At 44.3% G+C, this 15,826-nt stretch overlaps 1 protein-coding gene across 2 annotated transcripts in view; it reads left to right on the top strand.

The window, feature by feature from the left end:
• The first annotated feature begins 2,809 nt into the window (after positions 1-2,809).
• LOC126179475 (myrosinase 1-like) overlaps positions 2,810-15,826 on the top strand; it is a 136,239-nt gene continuing 123,222 nt past the window's right edge. For both annotated transcript variants that reach the window (XR_007536682.1, XM_049924611.1), the window contains exons 1-2: positions 2,810-3,001; positions 13,473-13,606. Coding sequence is in view for 1 of the 2 variants with exons in the window: in XM_049924611.1 (XP_049780568.1) it covers positions 2,875-3,001; positions 13,473-13,606 (261 nt within the window). In the remaining variant the exon portion in view is untranslated. The remainder of the gene's footprint in view (positions 3,002-13,472; positions 13,607-15,826) is intronic.

The raw sequence follows: 15,826 nt of genomic DNA, 5'->3' as shown, positions 1-15,826 counted from the left end.
CCATAGTGCTCAGAGCCATTTGAACCATTTTGAACCATATTGAAGGTCAGGAATATTTTTTTTTTCATATTTTATGTACAGTCCTAAAACATCTACTGCACACTGACGAGCACACCGCATCGAAACGGCATCAAGAAGGCATTGGCCCACGCGCCACTGGAAAGAGCGGGCAGCGCCACACCTCCAGCAAGAGAGACGTCAGCGCCCCCTGTCGATGCTAATTTAACCAGACACCCATCGCTGATCGGCGCAGTTCGGTTGCTGATTTCGAGAGCACCAGTACTGAGTAACAGGAAGACGCTACTTTGTTTGCGTTTTGCGAATAGTAATAGAAAAAGTGGTTCAAATGGCTCTGAGCACTATGGGACTTAACATCTTAGGTCATCAGTCATCCACAACTTAGAACTACTTAAACCTAAATAACCTAAGGACATCACACACATCCATGCCCGAGGCAGAATTCGAACCTGCGACCGTATCAGTCCCGCGGTTCCCGACTGCAGCGCCTAGAACCGCACGGCCACCGCGGCCGGCGTAGTAATAGAGAGTAAAGCACTTGTATGTAGGAAGCACAGGAACCACAAGAAGTTAAATTTCTTTTACTTTGAGAAATAAAGTTTTCAATCAATTAGAAAGTGTTTTGTGTGGATGATTTTGGATTCCTGGCACTGGCCATCGCAACTTCTCTCCTTCCTTGTTTCTGTCGCTGCTGACTCCTACAGTAGCCAACAGAACATTTTGCGCTGAATGATGATAAACAAACACCATCCAAAAAATTTTGTTTATTATTCTATAAATTTAAAATTGTCGATAGTGTAATATTAAGCTGTTGGGGCGTAAACTAGGATAACCATCGAGCACGAGGTAAGTACACTGAGGAGACAAAATTCATGGGATAGCCATATTCATAAATCCAGAAGGCGGCAGTATCGCGTACACGAGGTATAAAAGGGCAGCGCTTTGGTGGAGCTGTCATTTGTACTCAGGTGATGTATGTGAAAAGGTGTCCGACATGATTATGGCCACACGACGGGAATTCTTTGAACGTGGAATGGTAGTTGGAGCTGGACGTATGGAACATTCCACGTAGGAAATTGTTAGGGAATTCAGTATTCCAAGATCCACTGTGTCAAGAGTGTGGCGAGAACACCGGATTTAATGGGCATTACCTCTCACCACGGACAACGCAGTCGCGGACGGCCTTTACTTAACGATCGAGAGCAGCTGTGTTTGCGTAGAGTTGTCAATGATGACAGACAAGCAACACTGCGTGAAATAACCGCAGAAATCACTGTGGGACGTAAGACGAACGTATCCGCTAGGACAGTGCTGCGAAATTTGGCGTTATCGGGTTATGGAAGTAGATGACCGACGCAAGTACCACTGCTAACAGCACGACATCGTCTGCACCGCCTTTTCTCAGCGCGTGGCCATATCGATTGGACCATAGACAACTGGAAAAGCGTGCTTTGGCCAGATCGGTACCGATTTCACTTGGTAAGAGCCCACGAAGCCATGGGCCAAAGTCGTCAACAGGGCACTGTGCAAGTTGGTAGCGGCTCTATAATGGTGTGGACTGTGTTTACATGGAATGCACTGGTTCCTCTGGTCCAACTGAGCTATTCTTTGACTGGAAATGGTTATGTTCTGCTACTTGGAGACAATTTGCAGCCATTCGCAGACTTCATGTTACCAAACAACGATTGAATGATTATGGATGACAATGCGCCATATCAACGGGCTACAATTGTTTGCGACTGATTTGAAGGGCATTCTGGACAATTTGAGCGAATGATTTCGCCACCCAGATCGCCCGACATGAATCCCATGGAACATCTGTGAGACATAATCGGGAGGTCAGTTCGTGTACAGAATTCTGCGCCGACAACACTTTCTCAGTTATGGACGGCTACAGAGGAAGCATGACTTCCCACAACTTTTTGAGTCGATGCCACGACGAGTTGTTGCACTACCCAGTGAAAAAGAATTTCAGACACGATATTAGGAGGTATCTCACCTCTTTTTTCACCTCAGTGTGTATCCACGGGAGTTGCGAATTTGAGAATCTACTTGTGGGGGTTCTTCTTTTATAAACAGAACAACGATGTATATAGGTGAACTTCGTGTTGGCGCAGATTTTTCAAAGTTATCAAAATATGCTTGTCGTGGGTTGCACTGATGCGCCGTCATTCATCGGCGACGACCTCGTGAAGCAGTTTACTATTAGAGAACTCAGGAGCCATTCACACAGGGACTGTGATGTACCATTCAAATCAAGAGACGCAGCATTCTCAGTGCTCGTGCCACGCTGATCGACAACCCGCACCCAAATACTTGTATCCGTTTGCTCTGGGAGGGTGACATGTGGCTATTCGTCTTGTACCACTAATCATGTTCCCAAGAACTTTCATGTATCCTTACTTCTAAAGAAATCACTGTACCATCAACATCTTTGTAAATACACGATAATGCAGACGGCTTTCATACACTTGTCTCGTTACCCACCATTAGGGACGCAGGAATACAAAAGTTAATCTTACGACACAACAAGTGGCTCAGTGTCGTTGTTGAATAAACTGAAGAGCAGCCTGCAGTTGCTGCATCTACAGCAATAAATTTCATCAAGCCACTGTGTTTGCTTTTTGTCTCCGGTTCTGCGGCAGCTTGCTTTTCTGGTAATCTTAGTGTTACGATTCTTCACTTTCATTTCACTACTCCATGTTTTCTGCTATACCAAGCACATTCAGCAGTTTGCGTCTTCCGTATTGGTTACATGACTTTTTTTCGTTTTTTGATCTTGCAGGATACGTCCGTCGTCTAGTTAGGGCGGCGTGTGGAGACAGCAGGACTGCTGCATTGTTGTGACGTGAGAATATGGCTACGAAGAAAGCTCCATCGGCAGCGACTTCATCAGTCGCGGCAGAACGCTGCTTCCCTCCGGGCTTCATGTTAGGAGCCGCCACTGCCGCCTACCAGGTAGAAGGCGGCTGGAATGCAGACGGTGAGTTGTCTGGACCCTGACCCAGAGGAGGTCATTCTCCTAAAGCTTTTGTAAAAGTCCTGCCACTGTCACACTTTTCAATTTTGCCTTACAAGCGTACTTCACTAAGTGCAACGTAATGGGTTTTTGAGAAAGTAGTTTCTATTTTCCTATCTGTTGCTCTGATCTACATTTCTGTTATCCTGCTCCGCTCAATGAAAATAGTTATTAAGAGACAAATCACTAATGACTTTTCTTTCTTACAATATGTCTCTCATTTAGATCTAACATTTAATCTCTTGATTAAAAATCTATGGCCTTGAAAAAAAAAACAACGAATCTTCCTTCGTTCCATCTACGCGACATTTACAGAACTAAGAATCACACTGAACGACTATTTCTCACGTGAAAAATGATAAAACTTCATTAAAATATTCGAAGTGTGTTGCCTCATTCTTAAAAAGTCAAAGCCTGTGAAAACAGAAACAAGAGGAAATAATGAATATGGACGAATGAAAAAGTTCGAGGCAGCCTCATTCAGTCCGTGAGTAACTGCGTACACCACTGCCCCATCGCCTTGACCACTCTCAGCCATGTTTGGTAAGCCATTTTCTAAATACGTCTTACTCTTTGGGAAGGAGACGGGTGGACAATGAGTAAACCAGAAAATACATTTTCCTTTACCTATTCCCGTCACACTGTATTTCATAACCTGGCTAACACCAAACCTACACATGTGGTATACGCCCAAAAGATCGTCCAGTATGTTCCTAACTCTGCTCCAATAATCCCTTTTCCCCAGGCATCCACCCTTTAATTTGACTGGTACAGTGTAATGTCCAAGACCAAGTGGTAACACCGAGTTAATTAACTGTCCGGCATCCTATGTTGAATCCTCATACCGATCCTTGGTAGATCGAGTGATTTCTTGTCCAGCGACTGCAATTTTAATCACAGCGTTCTGTCATAGAAAAGATTCAAGTGCGGATGCATCGTAAGTGACGCTACATCCATAGCATACTCCACAAGCCACCTAATGGTATGTGTCGGAGGGTTCATCTGGCAACACTAACTGATCACCCCTGTCCTGTTCCATTTGCAAATGTCGCACGGAAAGAATGATTCTCGGTAAGCATCTGTATTAGCTCAGATGTCTCGAATTTTCTAATCTCGGTCATTATGCAAGAGATATATGGGAGGAAGTAATATGTTGTCTGATTCTTCCCGGAAAGTGCTCTCTCCGTAATGCATAACGCCTCTCTGGTAACGTCTGGTAACGTTTCTTTAGGCATTTCGGTAACGCTCTAGCGACGACTAAACGATCCCTGACGAAAGATTCTCTTCGTTGGATCTTCTCTATATCCTCTATAAGTCCTACATGGCAAGAATCGCATATTTATGAACAACACTCAAGAATGGTCGCACAGGCGCCTTATAAGTCACTTCCTTCGTGGATGAGATACACTTCCTTAAGATTCTTCCTATGAACCTCTGTCTGGCATCTGCTTTTCCTGTTATTTGTTTTATGCGGGCATTCCACTTAAGGTCGTTCTGGATAGTAACTACTTGATATTCTAAGGCAGATACTGTTTCCGGCAGTTTGTCATCAATAATGTAGCTGTACAGTAGTGGATTTCTTTTCCTATGTATGCGCAATATGTAGCATTTATTTACGTTCAGAGCCAACTGCCAGAGCGCGCACCATTCATCAATCCTCTGCAGGTTATTATGCAAATCGATACTGTTTTTTGTCGTTGCCACTTTGTTATAGACAACCGCACAATCTGCGAACAGTCGTAAAGAGCCTCCGACGCTTTCTACTAGATGATTTATACAGATTGTGGACAGCAACGGTACTGACATACTTCCTTGGGGTACTCCGGAAATTAACATTTCATCTGTCGGTCTTCAATGGATTATAAAAAAAACCAACCAGTTGTAAATTACAGGTTTATTAAACATTTATCATGGTTCCGACGGTTTTAAAATCGTTTTCTTCAGAACATGTTGTGCCGAGAATCATTATTTATAACCAATGTGGGAGTCGTTGACTCTGTCTAGTACATGTCATCCACCATTTAAAACACATTATACAAAAGTGGTAGCCGTCTACTGCAGGGCTTTGTCTTAAAACTTTTTTAAAATGTCACGTATTCTTATGTAATGTATTTCAAAATGTGATTACGTTGATGATATGTACTAGACAGAGTCAAGGACTCCCACATTGGCGTAAATAATGTGATTCTACGTAAATATCTTCTGAAGAAGACTGTTTTAAAACTATCGAAACCATGGTCAAGGTTCAATAAATCTTTATTTTTTAACTGTTTGGCTGTTATTTCTAATGCAGTGAAGCTCTTGCAGGCACAGTTGCTGAAGCACAGCCATGTCATAATCTGTCGATTTTCTTTCTTTGAGACCAACATAGCTATATCTAGACAGCAGGATGATACAGTTCTGTGAAAATGATCATGGGATTATATGCAGTAGTTCAGTATTTTTAATAGTATCACGAACTTTTACAGGACAGCAGAAGCAATACTGGCTGCAGTCTGGAACACTAACCAGAAGTGATGCAGAAAAAAGGGAATTTGTTTTAGCATGGTGCTGAGTCAAAGAAAATAGGTACAAGGATTGGAGAATCTAAAAGCGGAAGAAAAAATAAGTATATTTTTTCATAACAGAAGAACACTGAAAGTTGTATATGATTCCATTGTTCTTCAGTCAAATCTTCCGACAGTACTTAACTGATCAGCTATCTCGTATTTTGATTGCGCAAATTGACGTCGAAAGAGGCATAGCACCGTACAACCTGCAGAATAACTCCTATTTTAAATGCATTATGATTCAGTATTGTCTTACCAGATATACAACGTTGGTTACAGAAGTTTTCACACTAGTAATATTCCATTTAAATAAGAAAGTTGGTTGTCGGATCTACAACATCCGGTCCGCGACAGACAAGTTTTAAAACCGTGTTACGTGGACATTTATCTACAGTAACATTAATCTCAAGCATTTTTTCTGGTACTGGAGGACTGTTTTAAGTGGTTCGTCCTTTATAGCAATAAGGCTGGCAGAGGAGTCACTCAAATAATGTGCGTTCCCTTGATAAAGCGTAGTGCGTCATCCCAGTTCATATAGTTACTAAATATAACTTTCTTGCGTAGTTATGTTGACTGGCGGAAATGTTAATCACTCAAGGAACATCGCGGAAATATCATGAAAGCATTGTAGCAGGACGTTACTATTCTATATTGGTGGCGAACAGATGATGGAATCGCCGCAACGGACATGCTTCTCTTCCGCCGTCAGTGGGTTGCGACAACGACTCGGAACGGACACAGGTGCTGATACGATCCGGAAGGAAGGCACAGTGTCCGCTCTTGGGACACGTTGCTCTCGGCTGTTGCAATTGAGTGTGGAGGTCGCGAAGATACATCACGTCGGAATCAAGATCTGAGCTTATTCTACTGCGGACAGCTTGGGGTATCTTACCGACCACAGGAGTACGCGAGTATAGTGCAGTCGCACAGACACACAGGCGTAATCTATGGACCACTGAATGAGGATACCGTTTCATGACAGTCAAAAGTAAGGACGGACCCTTTCGATAACCTATCGCTGCAGTACTGGAAAGGAAGACGAGCGAGATTATCACCCCGTCCACGACGTTGACATCAGAGGCGCAGCACAATCTCGACTTGGAGAAATCGATCGTCTTTCCTCGACATCCCAGTGTTTGTGTTAAGATATTTAGAGAAACTAACGAATACTTAGAGCCACACAGTTTTTATTTTATTTACTTATCTTTGTTCTTGCTATTAGTTTCGAGGTCATGGCACCATACTGAAGCAATCATCCAATCTTGGATGATGGCAGAAATGTCCCCTTGAAAGTGGATCTACGACCCTCAGACTAACAATAGGGAAAAGTGTATTCCCACAGCAAATACGGAATGGTCATGATTAAACTTTCGGTACTTGAGCCATTGTATACGGAAAACTATTTACCGTTGAGTATCCAGTTTTATAGGAATGATGTTCGGAGTATGCGCTGCAGGTTTGCCGGTGGGCGTATGTGCTGGTACGGCGAAGTAAGGCCGAAACAGAAGCATCAGTGAGCATTTTGCGGACAGTCGAAATGGATCTCGACAAGGTGAGCAGTGCTTCACTCGTAAATCTGTTTTATCAAAACTGCAGCAATAGTGTTGGATGCTTTAAAGGAATACGGAGAGGTCCTCTTTTCCCATCGGGGTTGAATAACATGATTCGGAAGTTCGTAATAACTGGCGATTTGGGAACTGCTGCTGGGAGAGGCCGACGGCCAGTTGCGCCACGAATATTGTTGAAGAAGTTGCTGTTGCCATGGCTGAGAATACTGGACGCATGGTGCGCTCTTCAAGCATTGCACAGTCTGTGTCATGACATCTTAACATTTCATGGTCCACCGTTCCAAAAGTACCGCAAACCATATTTTGAAATGTTATCCAGGCTGCCGTGAAGGCAAATGAACCTCACATTGACAAACAATTGTAACCTGAAATGTAAACAGGGTATGCAATTTACAAAGGCTACTCACTCATGTCGAAATTAAACCGTGTTTCTTTCAGTGGTTTATTCATGTCCGCATGTCCTTACAGATGTTTCCACGAAGTTTGAGCATTCATGAGCACCGCTGTGTTACTCCAGAACATTGCTAGGACCGCCATCTCTATTGCCACGTAGTCCGTATTCACTTACTGTAAGACGTATACGGAAATTAATTACACCGTTTAGTAATAACTGAAACACTGCAGAATGGAGCCTAACAGACAATCGATCCACTGTTGGAGCAATACCAACGGGGTTCCAGGAGAGGGCCAGCATTGCTTTCGTTTCTGAAACTCAGGAACAGAAAATTCGTGGTGACTTGCGCCGATTTCAGGAAGGCTTACAGCTTAAATGATCTAACTCCCCTATTTCAAATTCTTGAAGAGTTTTGATTAGATAACAAGACAAAAACCAAAGAGAGTTCAGAGGAGAGACGACTTACACCTTTGAACCCAAGACAGGTGTGAGACAAATAGATAGGCCATCGCCCCTGCTCTTCAACTGTGCTTTAGATAAGGTCATCCGAGAAAGGTGGAAAGAAATGAACAGAAATGAGCTAAGGCTAGGCTACAAGCACATGAATCTTACATTCGACTGTCAGCCTTTCCGAAAGATCTAGTGGTCTTTTACACTCCATAGATACAAAAGACAGCTAAAGGAAGTTATCGATTGATAGTACACTTTCTGAAACATCAAGGAATCATCAGTTTAGTATTGCAGCGAAATGTGTGAGGTAAAAATTGCAAAGTGGGACAAAGAGATGATTACACTAAACAGGTTCAGATGGATGTAAGTTGCAGTGGTTATGCAGAGACAGAGACTTGTACAGAGTAGAAAGAAGGAGACCACAACAACAATAACATGTCTCGTGAAGTCTTCCCTAATTTCGATGAAGCATCTGTACTGAGTCACATTAAAAGTGGAAGCAACACCAAATAATAATTTGAGTAAAGAAATGAAATTTCGTGAACTATCTGTCTAGGTAACATATTTAAGTGATTAACACTGCCAGATCACAGCTTAATGTAAGCACGACATAAGCAATTGCAAATTGAAATATTGGTACATTAATAACGGGTGTAGCGGCCGGACTGTTGATCACAAGCATGCAGAAATGCGTGCATTGTGTTGTGACAGCGCCTGGATGTCATTTTGTGAGATGAAGTTCCATGCCTGTTGTACTTGGTCAGTCAGTACAGGGACGGTTAATGCTGTTTGTGGATGACGCTGGAGCTGTCGTCCAATGATGTTCCATATGTGCTCGACTGGAGACAGATCTGATTGTCGAGCACACCAAGGCAACATGTCGACACTCTGAACGTCGTGTTGGGTTACGACAGCCGCATGTAGGCGAGCGTTATCCCCTTGGAAAACATACCCTGGAATGCTCTTCATGTGCCGGCCGGAGTGACCGAGCGGTTCTAGGCGCTACAGTCTGGAACGCGACCGCTACGGTCGCAGGTTCAAATCCTGCCTCGGGCATGGGTGTGTGTGATGTCCTTAGGTTAGATAGGTTTAAGTGGTTCTAAGTTCTAGGTGACTGATGATCTCAGAAGTTAAGTCCCATAGTGCTCAGAGCCATTTGAACCATTTTTTTGCTCTTCATGAATGGCAGCACGACAGGTCGAATCACCAGACTGGCGTACAAACTTGCTGTCAGTGTGCTTGGGATAACCACGAAAATGCTCCAGCTGTATACGAAATCGCACCCCAGACCATAACTCAGAAGTACACTCCTGGAAATGGAAAAAAGAACACATTGACACCGGTGTGTCAGACCCACCATACTTGCTCCGGGCACTGCGAGAGGGCTGTACAAGCAATGATCACACGCACGGCACAGCGGACACACCAGGAACCGCGGTGTTGGCCGTCGAATGACGCTAGCTGCGCAGCATTTGTGCACCGCCGCCGTCAGTGTCAGCCAGTTTGCCGTGGCATACGGAACTCCAGCGCAGTCTTTAACACTGGTAGCATGCGTGGACGTGAACCGTATGTGCAGTTGACGGACTTTGAGCGAGGGCGTATAGTGGGCATGCGGGAGGCCGGGTGGACGTACCGCCGAATTGCTCAACACGTGGGGCGTGAGGTCTCCACAGTACATCGATGTTGTCGCCAGTGGTCGGCGGAAGGTGCACGTGCCCGTCGACCTGGAACCGGACCGCAGCGACGCACGGATGCACGCCAAGACCGTAGGAACCTACGCATTGCCGTAGGGGACCGCACCGCCACTTCCCAGCAAATTAGGGACACTGTTGCTCCTGGGGTATCGGCGAGGACCATTCGCAACCGTCTCCATGAAGCTGGGCTACGGTCCCGCACACCGTTAGGCCGTCATCCGCTCACGCCCTAACATCGTGCAGCCCGCCTCCAGTGGTGTCGCGACAGGCGTGAATGGAGGGACGAATGGAGACGTGTCGTCTTCAGCGATGAGAGTCGCTTCTGCCTTGGTGCCAATGATGGTCGTATGCGTGTTTGGCGCCGTGCAGGTGAGCGCCACAATCAGGACTGCATACGACCGAGGCACACAGGGCCAACACCCGGCCTCATGGTGTGGGGAGCGATCTCCTACACTGGCCGTACACCACTGGTGATCGTCGAGGGGACACTGAATAGTGCACGGTACATCCAAACCGTCATCGAACCCATCGTTCTACCATTCCTAGACCGGCAAGGGAACTTGCTGTTCCAACAGGACAATGCACGTCCGCATGTATTCCGTGCCACCCAACGTGCTCTAGAAGGTATAAGTCAACTACCCTGGCCAGCAAGATCTCCGGATCTGTCCCCCATTGAGCATGTTTGGGACTGGATGAAGCGTCGTCTCACGCGGTCTGCACGTCCAGCACGAACGCTGGTCCAACTGAGGCGCCAGGTGGAAATGGCATGGCAAGCCGTTCCACAGGACTACATCCAGCATCTCTACGATCGTCTCCATAGGAGAATAGCAGCCTGCATTGCTGCGAAAGGTGGATATACACTGTACTAGTGCCTACATTGTGCATGCTCTGTTGCCTGTGTCTATGTGCCTGTGGTTCTGTCAGTGTGATCATGTGATGTATCTGACCCCAGGAATGTGTCAATAAAGTTTCCCCTTCCTGGGACAATGAATTCACGGTGTTCTTATTTCAATTTCCAGGAGTGTATGTAAAGGGGGATTAGCATGCAGACAGATTGGTTGCAGGCCCTCAACTGGTCTCCTTCTGACAAACACACAGCTGTCACTGGCAAAGAGGCAGCATCAGCTTTCATCAGAAAACAAAATATACCTCCATCCTGCCCTCCAATGAGATCTAGCGTGACCCCACTAAAGTCGCAGATGGCAGTGGTTTGGGATCAGTGGAATGCACGTTACAGGCATCTGCCTCGGAGTTGTCCTTGTAATCGATTTGTAACATCGTTGTGTAACTGTGGTGCCAACTGCTGCTCAAATTGCTGCTGCAGATGCAGTACGATGCGTCAGAGCCACACGCTGAACACTTCTCTCTCGGTAGTGCAACATGGTGGTCCAGAGTCCGGTCTCCTTGCGACCATCCATCGGGAGCACCACTGCCTGCAATCATGCACAATGGCCATATTCCTGCTAAGTCTTTCTGCAATATAGCAGAAGAAACATCCAGCTTTTCGCAGTCCTATTACACAACCTCGTTTAAACTCGGAGAGGTGCTGATAATGGTGTCTTTGTCGCCTTAAAGGCATTCTTAACTAACATCAGTTCACAATGTTCAATCTCAAAGGTAATTAATGCTCACGACCGTTACAGCGTGTATTTAAAGAACCTGATTGGAATCCTGATAGTGGCGCTACTAGGCCACTACATCTTTCAGATGTAGAAACATGACTACTAGCTTTCCTTTACATAGCACAACTCCTTATTGGTTTTGCGATTTTTTCCTGTCAGTGTACTGTGAATGTAAAAGCTGTAATAAGCTACCAGTTCTAACATGAAAAACTGTTCTCATTAACTCTCAATCAGTCTAAATGGAAATCATAGTTAAAATGTTTTGTAAATGTGTAAGGCAGCAAAATAAATGGTCAGATTCGCATCTTACATGAGACCTTTACAAATCTCAATGAGAAGGTGAAGATGACACTTAACGTAAAACGGCAGTTATGGAAACATTTGCCTATCAATATGTAATGCAAAAAGGGGTGACAGTCAATCGACAGTAATTAACACACCATTCCTATACAATGTATGTCTTTGAGTGGTAGGTAGAACAGGGAACGCGAGTAGAGTCGCTTTTAGTTTTGAAAAGCCAGCTCCACAATGACGTAGCGAGGCCGTGGTGTGGGAATTAAGCCAGAAATCACTTAAAGGGGTGGCAGGAAGGAGGACATCGACCCCAGACCAGGTGATTCAAGCTGGAGGACCACCTGTAGCGACGTATCTGCTCAAGGGCAGAGAAGAAGCTTTGGAAAGCTGCGTTTCGAAATTCCAACGTGATACGGACGAAAGCAAGTGACGCATTTTCGTCCAGCGAGTGTGACACACAGAAAGGTCAATGTACTTTAGGCTTCTAGAATGGCCACAAAACATCCGATTGGCGGAACCGCACTAGGAAGGAGAAAAATACTGAAGTTTTAACGCAGTTTGATAGAAGGGACATTGTGATTCATAGAGTGTGTTTCTACAAAATAAGAGGAACGCTCCTATTGGTCGAAAAAAGCCATGGTGTGAAAAAGGAACCCAAGTGGAGGGAGGCATTTCTGCCGTGAGTAGGACAAGAGAGAAATTTCAGAAGGGGACTCTTCTCTGAACTGACGTCTAGTGCAGAATGGAGCACTTAACGCTCCGTACGAAGCAAAGAAGAAATTTGTGTGGACACTCCGTTCACAACGGCTGCACTCCAACTAAAGAATTAGCTGTAGCAATGTTTAGCTCCAACTGTGGAGAAACGAACCAACCAAATTAGTTAATTGTTCTTGCGCGAACTGAGACGGCACTATAATATGCACACTGCTCCAACGATGCACATGTATATCGCCACATAATAAGACTAAGGCTGAGTACATGTTTTCTCGCATAACGAGAAACAAGGGAAAGTCTCTGCTGGAAAGTTCAGCAAAGACCGGTTTAGTTTTGTAGGAATTTCAGTGGGAGGGAGCGGCCTTGCAGACAGCAGCACGTCACAGCTTAAGGTAAATATCGCGTGCAGAGGCATAAAATTTGTTGGTTCACCAGCTTGTGTCCACTGTAAACTGGAGCGGCCCTGGGTAATCGTGCGCTCAAATTTGTCACTTGACTAACCACCCACCGTAGACTTCATTGTCATCCTAAATAGTACCGAACTTTGTACCAGAATCGGACGATTTTCGTAGTATTGACCAACATCGTAACTTATGTGTAGGAACAATTTTGTAAAGAAACGTCCAACTAAACTTTCATATTATTGTGCTTAGGATTAATGTAAAGAAACTTCCAATTAAACTTCCATAATATTGTGTTTAGGATTAATGTGCTTTCGGAGAGCTAATACTTAACATTGTCGTGTATAAACTTATTTCATTTTTTGATGTTGGCCAGATGCATTACCCATTGCGCTGTTTTCATGTTGGCGTGTTGAAAACTGTGTGAAAAGCTGTAATTTGGTGAGAAATATTGCGACATTAAACTTGTTGTTTCATCTCACACAGTTGTTCTCAATTCTCGAATAAGCAAAAAAAACTTTACAAATGAAACACAAACGAGGAGAAACGATAAAATTTTTTTCTGTATGGAAACATTCATGTTTTTTGGATGTTGTGCGAAGTTATTATCACTAATGTGCAAGACGGAGCTAACGTTTTTGACCTGACTCGATAAGATATTTAGAACAATAAATTTAATACTGTGTCGTAAGATGAAGTCAGTTGAAGTTAGCGTTACAGCCACAGAGTAAATTATCTGTAAATTGCAGGGAAAGGTGAGAACAGCTGGGACCGAATAACGCACACCCATCCAGAGCTGGTCACAGATGGTAGCAATGGTGACATCGCGTGTGATTCATACCACCGGTACAAAGAAGACGTGAAGGCCATCAAAGAGATGGGGGTTCGTATTTAACTTTACTTCTCCAATCACTTCAGAATGATGTACTGTATGTCATGTCTAAGTAAATACGTGGGCTATTTGGAAAGTAATGTCCGATCGGGCGGAAAATGGAAACCACAGAGAAAATCCGATGAAGCTTTGCACAGATGTATTGGGCAGTGTCTTTAGTATGCCAGTCGATCGCGTCATATTTCTCTTTTCAGTTCTGAGAGCGCAGTGAGCACGCAAAGATGCCCAGAAAATAGTGTCTTCCACCAAGTATGAAGGCTAGGTGAGAGATTCGCCTGATGTCATGCGGCCCACATAAGATAACTGCTATCCGTGTCCTTCATGACAATTCTTGATCGCACTCAGCATGGGCAATGAAGATGCTCCTGCAGTGTTTTCGATGGGAAGTTTTTGATTATTCACAGTACAGCCTGTAGATGTGGCAATGGCCTTGCCGCAGTGCATACACCGGTTCCCATGAGATCACCGAAGTTAAGAGCTGTTGGGCGTGGCCGGCACTTGGATGGATGACCATCCAGCTGCCATGCGCTGTTGCCATTTTTCGGGGTGCACTCAGTCTCGTGATGCCAATTGAGGAGCTACTCGACCGAATAGTAGCGGCTCCGGTCAAAGAAAACCATCGTAACGACCAGGAGAGCGGTGTGCTGACCACACGCTCCTCCTATCTGCATCCTGAACTGAGGATGACACGGCGGTCGGATGGTCCCGATGGGCCACTTGTGGCCTGAAGACGGAGTGCACAGACTGTAGGTAGCTCCCCTGAGTTTGACGCCTGCTCATGTGAACCGCTGTCTATGGAGACAGCATTTTGGCACAGACAATGAACTGTAGACCAACGTAGAGAATTGGCGGAAAGCACAGGCGTCTGCCTTCTATGACGAGGGTATTAGAATGTTGGTACAACGTTACGACAAATGTCTAAGTCGGAGCGGCGACTGTGTAGGGAAGTAGCAGGAAGGTGTAGCTAACTGTTGCAAACAAAACGTTTTGCGTGGCATCTGTTCTTTTGGACTGTCCGAGAGAACAGACATCACGCATTCATATTAAACATTTTTTTTTATTTTCACAGTGGTTTCCATTTCGTGACTGATCGGGTCTTACCTTCGGAACAGCCTTCGTACATCATCGTCGTATTATTATTACTTTTATTATTATCATCATTATTATTATTGTTAATCTTATAATTGTCAGCCATTCTACGTCCATTGCTGGAACGATGCCTCCTTCAGACTTGTGCATGCATTAAGTCATATGCAGGTGGTATAAAATATGTTTTGACCGGTTTATTTGTTTGGTTTCGTACCTAAGCGTTAAAAATCTTTAATAAAATAAATAATAAATTGTGTAATTTTTCATAAAGGAGCTGCTGGACGAGGATTGCGTATTCTTTAGCCTGCTACACTGACAACAATAAAAATGCACGATAAACAGGGATTTCTGTAAAAGATCCATTCCTTCTGTTACTATCCGCAACTTGGTTCCTTGTTAGAAGCATCTTCGAGTGTATGATGAAGCTTCTCTGAAATTGTGGGTAATCTTTGCTTTGAGTCTTTTCTCTGAGAGTACTCCGTGAATTTCTAAATGACCAGTTCTACAGAACTGCTTCATTTGTGATTAAGATGAGAGAGACATCACTGCTATTTTTCACGTAACGAGATAATGATTCGGAAAATGAATTAAGTGTTGAATTGCGTGATGTACGTGTTGCCGAGCCGTGAGAAACGATCTCTGGTGGCGTACTAACATATAAGGCTGAAGAAAATGTGTTCGAGACGAGAAGTTCGAGCTTCTCTTCCAGTCTAGTTTTAGGTCCGTACAATGACCACAATTGCATTCTACCTTTGTAACTGTTTTGTTTTAGCACAATGCCCTTATCTTGATATGGCACACCTAACATGGTTGCCAATACTTTGTAATGTATGTCATTAGTGATGTATCGAAGCCTCACAGCCATAAAACTGCTCCGCAACTACAACTGGTATCGTATTCACTTTTATATTTATGATATGTGTGTTTCAGATTAGTTACGCAAGGTCGTAGTTAGCATGTCTTTTATTTTATTTGTTTCAAGAGATCGGAAGATTAATCATTATTAAAACAAATGTGACACACTACTGAAATAAAAATATAGTAGAACAATAATCAGTTGTCGCGTATATACAGCATGTTTCCATTGACATCATGTCGAGCTTTCATAAACTGCGTAAACAT

Source organism: Schistocerca cancellata, chromosome 1 (assembly GCF_023864275.1).
Source record: "Schistocerca cancellata isolate TAMUIC-IGC-003103 chromosome 1, iqSchCanc2.1, whole genome shotgun sequence".
Taxonomy (NCBI): Eukaryota; Metazoa; Arthropoda; class Insecta; order Orthoptera; family Acrididae; genus Schistocerca; species Schistocerca cancellata.
This window is presented reverse-complemented; position numbering and strand designations above follow the sequence as displayed.